General features: G+C 31.9%; 1 protein-coding gene across 1 annotated transcript; it reads left to right on the forward strand.

Moving 5' to 3' along the window:
• Positions 1-7624: 7624 nt before the first annotated feature.
• LOC120076470 (Integrase-type DNA-binding superfamily protein) lies at positions 7625-8370 on the forward strand. Its single transcript, XM_039030311.2, has one exon. It carries the CDS (start codon positions 7730-7732, stop codon positions 8153-8155), a length of 426 nt encoding a protein of 141 aa, XP_038886239.2. The 5' UTR covers positions 7625-7729; the 3' UTR covers positions 8156-8370.
• Positions 8371-9791: the final 1421 nt, after the last annotated feature.

Consider the following 9791-nt stretch of genomic DNA (forward strand, 5'->3'; position numbering starts at 1 on the left):
ACTGATAAAGTACTCATAGCCTCCTCAAGCTCGCACATTTATAGGACCACAAAGGTCAGAATGTACTAATTTAAGAGGCTCTTTGGCTTGATAACCTTTTCCAGTAAAAGGTCTTTTAGTCATCTTACCTTCAAGGTCATTCTTCACCAATCTTTCAATCCTATTGAGATTGATGTGCCCTAATTGAATGTGTCAAAGTTGGACATTTTCTTTTGGAGAAACTCGTTGGCATTTAGATTGAGTTACGACAGATTTAAACATCTCTATGTTATGGAGGGAACTTAAGGCTTCCGGTCGTAGCACATACAAGTTATTTTCCAGTTTAGCTGTACAAATTTCAATAACATTCTTATGAATAACTCTTTATTCAATTAAAAAAAAAAAAAAAAGAGTGTAATTGCATTGTAATAGACACTTTATGAAATAAGGTTCCTTTTTAGTTCAGAAACTATAAAAACATCTTTTAATATAAGAAACCTATTCTGTAAAGATAACTGGATGCCTCCCACTGCCACAGTTGAGACGACGTGCCCGGTGCCTACTCCCAACATCATCTCACCAGCCTCTAGCGGTCGCTAGGATCTAATCCCCTGAAAAGAAGAACATACATGATTAGTGGCCAAATCTATTATCCAAGCAGAATCATCATTCTCCACTAAACAAGTTTCTAATACAAGTAAATCATATTTACATTTGTCTGCCTTGGCCTTAGCCTTAGCTGCCTTCTTTTCCTTCGAATAACAAGGACAATTCCTTTTTCAGTGTTCTCCTGGTTACAGTAGAAATATTTTCCTCTTTCAACCGGCGGTGGACGCTTCTTTTGGGTGACAGGTGGTGGGTTAGCGGGCGTATTCCCTTTCCCTTGACCACTATTCTTATTCTCCTTCCTCTTTCCAGAGTTAGAAGTTGAAGGTGCAGACTTTGTTCCTGATGTCGAACCTCGATAGAACTTTTTAGAAGACGAGACAACATTTGCCTTAACTCCCTTTTTCTCCTTTCTTTTCAGCAAAGATTGGTAAGTCTACAACTCGTTGAGGAGAGTGGTAAGGGAGTAGTCCACTTTGTTAAGAATCGTATTGCTAACAAAGTGGAGGAAGCTCTCCGGCAATGAATGTAGGATAATGCTAACCTAACTGCCCTCATCGATTTTAGACCCATTCATCTCCGCCACGTTAAAGTGGACCATCATATTCAGCACGTGTTCACGAACAGAGATGCCTTCCTCCATTTTGGAGCTGAAGATGTGTTCTAATGCCTCATGCTTGAGCTGTCCAAATGCCCGTCCCCCGCAGGGACTCCATGATTTCACGTGCTGAGACCATGGACTCATGTTTCTTGGCTAACACGTCACTAAGACTATCCAAGATATAGGCTCGGGCCTTCTCGTTTGCCCTTGTCCAACGTTCATACGCCACCCGAGCATTTCGAGTAGAGTCCTGAGGTGGAATAGGAGGACATCCACAATTTATAACTATCAATGATAGTTCTAAAATTTTGCTTTTTTTTTTTTTAATATTTTCAACAGTTTTATCATTTGAAATAATTTTTCATAAATTTATTTACCATAAATTTGAGTTTTGTTTTGGAGATTAAAATACTACCATACAAACTCACAATTTAAACGGGAAAAATATATTTTAAATGTCCTAAAAAAGATTATCATCTTCATAATCTTTTCAGTGGACTAGAAATTTCTTTCTTTAAAATTTATCCACAACTTCGAAAATATTTTTCACTTACTAAGTTTGACGTTTGTTTCAATTATATTCTATACCATGAAGAATTTCATTTTTTATCCTTGAACTTTGAATTTTGTTCAAAAAATACTTCTAGAGAGTACATGTTATTAGTACTTATCTAAATCAAACTCCATTGTCTCCATAGTGTTGAATATTTCTATGAGATGATATGGTTAATCAATTACAATGTTATGGAACTTTTGTTTTAACTTTTACAATATATTTGTTTTGATTTCCAATAATAGTTCTTCATAAAAGCTTTGTGTCATATAATTGCACTATCACTTTCATAACTTATTGTTAGATGATTTCAATAGTTGTTGTTCCATTTTTTAGAATGTTATTTTTGAGGTGAGGGTTGTTCATATATGACCTGAATTTTGTTATGAGTCAAGGAATCTTCGTTTAGCTATATTAACTGTGATCTTAGTAGTAGATATAGTCGTTGACTAGTTATACAACCTTCCACCTTGGTCGTACGTGAACCGAAAATTTATAATGTTCTTTAAGTTTGTTAAAAGGTTTGCATTTGTGTTTAGATGTTCTCATCTTTTATTTAGAGTAATGAAAATATATATGGCTCAAAGTACTCATCGAATACAAAAACCTGTTGCCAATACAACATAGCTCCCACAAATGTAAATAAAATTGATTTATAATCAATTAGTTACTATTACATGTGCATAACAAATCTTAATTATTGTTATTTATTTCTAGGTTTCAGTCCCTTGCCAAAAAGGTAGCGTGGAATGTGGGTATTATATGATTTTCATGAGAGAGGTTTACATCATCTATATACTTTTATCAGTTCCTTTGTATGTTACTATTCTAACTTTTTACATATTGTAAACTTAGTAATAATGAATTTATTGTGATATTTGTTATTTTCTTTGATGTAGTTTAATACTAAGAACCCTTTTAGCCAAGAAGAATTCGATGAGATCCGAGTTGAGTGAGTGGAGCATGTGTCAAACTACACTTGATCGGATTGCATGGTACCACAATATATATTTGTTTGGCTTTCGCTGAACTTTTGGTATCCCTTGGACATTTTGTGTAACTTTGTTTGGTTGTAAAATTGTTTGAGAGATTTCGAAAATTTTGGTAGATCTTATACATTTTGTATAGGTTTGAAACATGTTGTATAGCTCTACATTGAAATTCAACCGTGAATTGATCATCAATATGAAATGATATGATATATTTTGTTTTCTAGAAGTTCGTCTTTGTTTAGTTGAATATTTGTGTGGAGCAATTAATCAAAACAGATGGATGAGAATTATTAGTATTATAAAAATTGTTTAGGTAGGATTTGGATTCCATATTTTGCTAATAATTTGTTGCATGTGATATCAGATATGATGTCGATGTTAAACTAATATCGTAGTATACAACAATAACAACTATCAAACATCATCTAAACCAAACAACCTTGATTAGAATCAATGTTAATTCAAAACTTTCTTCCATGACCCATATATATTCAAAACTGACATCGTACCTAATCATCATTTTGTATGTATGATGGATGTAGGGGTGGTCATTCAAACCGCAAAAATCGAACTGAACCAAACCGAAAATAGTGAAACCGAAAAATTCGGTTTGGTTCAATTTCACTTTCGAAAACCGAATTTGAAACCGAATCGAACCTTTTTAACTAATATATATATAAGAGTAAAACTGAATTTAAAACCAAACTGCTTTTAATTTAAAGAACAAAACCGAATTTAAAACCGAACCGAACCGAACCAAACTACTTTTAATTAAAAAAATAATATAACATGGATTTTTTAAAAATGCCAAAATCGAATTTGAAACCGAATCGAACCGAACCGCATATACGCGGTTCGGTTCGGTTCAGTTTGAACCAATAAATCGATTCGGTTTGGTTTGACCACCAAACCGAACTGAACCGAACCGTTTCCATCCCTAGATGAATGAGTATGATGTCAGTCCTAACCGTCATCACACAAAACTGCCATCGAATGTCTATGATAGGATGTCAGTTCACAACCACTATTATAAGTAACTGCCATTGTATATATATGATAATGGAAGAGATTATGGTAGTTTTAAACCGCCATCAAAGATGATCCACCATCATATCGTAAGATGACATGAGATATAATGACGGTTTGTGATCCGCCATCATACTATACAATGATAGTTCAGAACTAACATCTAAAGCCAAAATTGTTGTAATGATATCACATAAATACGCCAATCTCTTAACCTGAAAAAGAATAAATGGTGGGTGATCAATCCAAGCATAGATTCTAAGCATAGAAATTTAAGCACATTCAAGAACCACAAACATTCAACAAGCAACCTGAATTAAACTATGCCCTCGCAATCCGAACAATGGGTCTTTCCTACTCCTAAGCTAGAGAATGAACCTTAGAAACCCCAGGATGATATCATCAAAACTCGTCACCATTTGGCTTAATTACTAAAGAAAGACGAAAGAAAAGCTAAAAACTAATATGGTAGATGGATAGATGGCAAAAAAAACAAAAAATAAAAAATAAAAAACAAATAAAATGGAGTAGTCAGTCTCCTTAAACGATCGCTGGTTCAAAAAGTTATGACCTAGTTACCGAAGTGTAGATTTTTAGTAGCACAATAGTGCCATGGCGTTGTGACACTTGGTGTGTGACATTTTTAGTAGCACAATAATGCCATTTTTGTCCAACGTCGTGGTGTTAATTTTTAGTAGCACAATAATGCCATTTTTGTCCAATGTCATAGTGTTGAGAGGGTCTTTCACACGATGGTGTTGTGACACTTGCATAGCTTTTGAATTTATGCGTCGTTTAGCGTCGAGCTACAACGTTGTGGCGCTATACCCAAGGGCATTTTTGCTACTTTTTCTTCTCACTTTGATTTGATTGCTTTGTTAGGACTCCAAATAGTTTATTTTTTAAAACTTCATTTACACCTCAAAGTGCTCTAAACGCTACAAAATCACCAATTAAACATATTAAACCTGATAATAAGCCCAAATTAAGATGAACTTTTATGTGCTGTGTTTGCAGCTAAACATCATACCAAGTAAGGTTTTTTTTCTTGTGTGGGCCAATTGTTCAATTCCTCCCAAGCATTACAAATTTATAGTTGAGACCAAATTTCGGTATCAACAATTCACTTATAAACTTTAGAGGGTGTTTGGGACAAAGAGTTGGTTATTATAGTTATAGGTTATTAGAGTTAGATTATAATAGTTTGTGTTTGGAGTGTAGATTTTATTTGTTTAGGTTATAACAGTATGTGTTTGAGGTACAAACTATTTTAGTTTGAGAAGAAAATAGTAAACACTGTAACAAAGAATAAAAAAAGATGAATGTAAGTTAAAACTGTAGCAAATAATAAATATTGTAGCAAACTTGAGGTTTTGAAATAGCATTGACTGTAGTTAAGTGAGGAATACAAAATAGTATTTACTGTAGCAAGAGGAGATTAATATAGTCTTAGGATAACTATTGTCTCAAACACATCCTTGAAGTTTAATTTGATACAATTATTAATTTAAAATTTAAATGGATATAATGGTTAAAATTTTAGGAGCATAAGTTAATATGGAGCCTGATAATTTAATAAACAAATAAACAAAAGATGTGTGAACTAGTTGAACTCACACACCAACAAAGAGAGAGGAGAAAGAAAAAAAAAGCATGTATATGTGAACGGGTAAGTAGAAATAATTGAAATGTGTGCAATAAATAAATATTTTTAATGTACTAGGTTTTTTTTTTTTTTTTTTTGGGTTAATTTTTTGTCCCTTTACTGTTTACGTTGAACTGGGTGCTGAAGTTCCATTCGCACTTCGGATGGAAGAAAAAAGAAGGAAAAGGAAAAGAGCACGTGCATCAATTTGTGTCTATGAAACTTGAATAGAGATATTTTCTATTTGTTTTTAGAACTACTTACTTTTTCCATTGGGTATTTGTTATCATATTAAATAATATATTATTTTATTTCATGAATCCCACTCAATTTTACAAGCAATTCGCAACTGATTCTCTTATAGAAAACATAATTTTTAATTTTTATCATAAAATTTTAATTCCATCAAATTGAACAGTTTTAAGTTTAAAAAATTGAATTTCAGAAGAAAATTACTCGATCTTTAATTTTGTATTATGTTTTGACCAGGTGCATTCAATGAGATTTGACCAATTGTTGATATAATTAGGTATTTGTTTGGTGACTGGGTCTATGAAGGGACCACTTGTATGGGAATGGGGAGGCCGACATTAGTAAACCACTTTTTGCGTATCTTCTTGTACACAACTTGCATTCATCCTCACAAATTCGCCTTTCTATCTCATTAATTGTATTCATATGTTCCTCAACCTATATGCATATGCTTTTTCATTTCTAACCATACGTCAGCACACATATGCAGGTCACAAACCATATAAGTTTTATATATGTCACCACAATTATGTTCCACTATAAAATAACCTTAGACTTTAATTAAACCTAAGAAAAATATTAACTTACAACCCTAGATTTCGGATGGTATCAATTTAAACCATAAATCTTCCTAAGTTTACCAATTTACACCATTATATAGACTTACGATTGTTTCAATTAAACTCTTAAATTTTACATAAGTATAACCGATATAGAACTTTGTATTAAGATTACATTTGAAAATCATCAATGTTTCAATTCTTACACATGTGTAGAGTAAAGTGTCGAACTAATTAAAAAAATGGACGACTAAAGAAAAATCCTAACTAAGAGTTCATATTAATTTGATTATAAAAAAATTTAGGAGTTTAATTAATAAAATTATAAGTTTTATATGATATACAGATGGAACGTAATGGATTATTTAAATTGATAAACTTGCAAAAATTCAAAATTTTAATTGATATAATTGTTAGTTCATGATTTTAACTGATACCATCCTAAGTTTGTTTGGTTCGGAAGAGACCTTCTCCTTTGATTTGTTGGGTTTCTTGCTCTGTGATGCCCTCAATAAATTGCAAATTAAGAAATTGGTTCAACCATATTTAAGAAACTATACACGGGAGGTAATTAAAATCTATTTAAATTTAAGGGTAAGTTGTGCAATTTTTATTTTTAGTTTAGACAGATATGGAAACAATTTAAAATTTTGGGAGTTGAAATTCCTCTCATATTCTGTAATTCGATTATCGTAAAATAGTTTAATATAATTAGCATGAATTAAAAACTCACTCATCTCTTATTTATCTCAAATTATCCAATAAATAAAAAAATAATTTTTTTAATTTTAGTTTTATTAAATAAAAAAAGAGGAGAAATTAGCACAATATGACTATGACTTTTAGTATATATCCATACATTCATGATTAATAAGAATGATTTTTAGTTAAAAGACATATCTCAACTTGTATAAAAATATCAACTTTCAAATTGGGTGTTTGATTTTCTATCTCTATATTGTAAAAAAAAAAAAAAAAAAAAAAAAAAAAAAAAAAAAAAAATGATAACCACACATTTGAAAGTGAGAACCAACCTCCCTCTCATAGTTGTGACATTAGAGGACGGCGATTGGACGGAAGGGATGACGTGGCTGGTGTTCGCATAAATTAAATGGTTCAACACGTTTATTGTTGGCGGAGCGGAGACGGAGGCAGGCAGTCACTTGTCACATATATAATTTCATTTCTTGATCTCCCATTCTTAATTAAATTCTAACAATAAAATACTAGAAAATTTACCCCTCTTTTTGCTCTGACTTATATATATATATTATATAATCTACTTTTGACTTTGACTTTGAAAATTTTGACCAAAACGCAATTCAATTGGATATGCTATAGCCTATATATAATATTTAATTAATATTTTGAAATTGACTTTGATCTTACATTTCAACCTATAAAAACCCAGAAGACTTTCTTCGTCTTCCCCACAGGCTTCTTCTTCCTCAAACTCCAGCTTAATCCAATAATATATATATATATATATTATCCATTACTGTCAGTTCATCAAATATGGCTTCCAGTTCCAACAGTCTGGGTGAGACAAAGAAATACAAGGGCGTACGGCGGCGTAAGTGGGGGAAATGGGTGTCGGAGATACGAGTTCCAGGCACTCAAGAGCGGCTGTGGCTAGGTTCTTACTCGTCGCCGGAGGCCGCCGCAGTGGCTCACGACGTGGCATATTATTGCCTGAGAAGACCCTCAAACCTGGACCACCTGAACTTCCCGCCGATGGTGCTGCCCTTGACCAACCACCTCCTTATCCGAGACGACATGTCGCCTGGCTCCATTCAGAAGGCGGCCTCCGACGCCGCCATGGCTGTGGACGCGCAGTATATATGCAACAGCTTGGCAGACCGGGGCAGCACCGGCCCGGCAGGAGATTACAACTACACGGCGTCCGATGATCAAGATCTTTCCGTCCAAGATTATCTGTGAGCCTTAATTTTGGGGTCCTCATTCTCACATCAACGGCTGGGATCTTATGATGATTTTATCAAGTGCCGATCAACAACCCCACTGATTTAATTGTATATATGAATTAAATCAAAATATTGAAAATCACTGGGGTGATATCCTAAGAAAATGAATGTTTAATTTGCTTTTAAAAGCTTTTTCTTCCCTTTCGATCAACCAACGTTTTCTTTTTCTTATTTTTTACCGTATGGCTAATTTATCTAATTCATATACTTCCCACTTCTCTTTAACACACAAAAAATTAAATAAAATAAATAAAATGATTTTTAAAAATAGAACTATCACGATAGTATTTTATTGGATTATGTTTAGAACCTATCAAGATTTAGTCTTTTTAACTTTCAATTGTCTAATTTTAATCGTTTCATTTAATCTTAAATCTAGTCCTCAAATTAATTTTAATGATTAAACAATAATAATAGTAATATTTTTTTATGTAAAAAAATATAATATGTAAATATATTTTTAAAATTTAGAATAAAAATGTCAATATATAATAAAAAGATTTAAAAAAATCAATAATAATGAAAATGTATTTTGTTGTACTATAAAGAGTAGAGGATGAGAAAGATAGAAGGATAAGGTTGAAATTGAAAAGTGAAAATGGACGGTGAAGGGAAAGGGTAAATCATGTAATGCTATCACCGAAGACTTGCACATTGCACGTTCAAAGTTCAAAGTGGGAGTTGCATTTATATTTAATATTCCATGCCCAAAACTAAATCCCCATACTACATACTATGCCTACCATCCTCTATTTTTTATTTTACACCTCTTTAAATAATTTATACATTTATTTATTTTATCGACCCTACATAATTCATCAACCTTATTTTTATGATAAATATTAGGTGAAATTTTAATTTTTAAATAAATAAATAAGGTAACCAATCTTGATTGAAAATCCTACATTTATAAATTTTAAAAGGGGAGTCTCTTTTTGTACTTCAACATTGGGCTGTGAGTTTGAATACCCTTCTGTTTTCGCATTTTTTACCAAGGTTTTGGGCTCTTTTATCCCTATTAAAGAGAACGAGTTTCACAACTAGTACTAAAAATTTTCACATTCCAAATACCTTTTTAAATATTTAATTTTAAAAAACAAGTCATAAATACAAATTAAAGTATTTGAAAAGTATTTAAAATAGCTTTTGAAATATTTTTAAAGTGTATTTTAAACCTTTTTTATCCCAAAAATTTAAATAAAAATAATTTTAACTACAATAAAACTATTTGAAAATCCTAGTTGTCTAGAGTGTTTTCTATTTTGTAATATCCTCTCTCCTCATTTGTAATCCAGACTAAAATAGTTTCCACATCAAATATAGACTACTGTAACACAACAATTATAGTGACTAACTTAGCACTTCAAACAACTACTTTATTTCAAAAATACTCTTGAACTTTCAAAAGTTTTAGTAATACTCGAGTTGTCAAAACAAATAAGTATCTTTACCAGTAGTATATTGGATATAAACTTCCGTTAGTACCTAGTTTCAAAATTACACAAACTTTCAAAAGTTGCATTAGTTGCATTAGTACAGTTTAGTTTTAAAAAAGTTCTAAAATGTTTTTATTGCCCGTATGATCATTTTTT

Source organism: Benincasa hispida, chromosome 4 (genome assembly GCF_027475165.1).
Source record: "Benincasa hispida cultivar pf3 chromosome 4, pf3_genome.v1.1, whole genome shotgun sequence".
Taxonomy (NCBI): Eukaryota; Viridiplantae; Streptophyta; class Magnoliopsida; order Cucurbitales; family Cucurbitaceae; genus Benincasa; species Benincasa hispida.

What these genes read in the sequence shown, in the direction of transcription:
- LOC120076470 (XM_039030311.2), top strand. Translation starts at nt 7,730, where the DNA reads ATGGCTTCCAGTTCCAACAGTCTGGGTGAGACAAAGAAATACAAGGGC.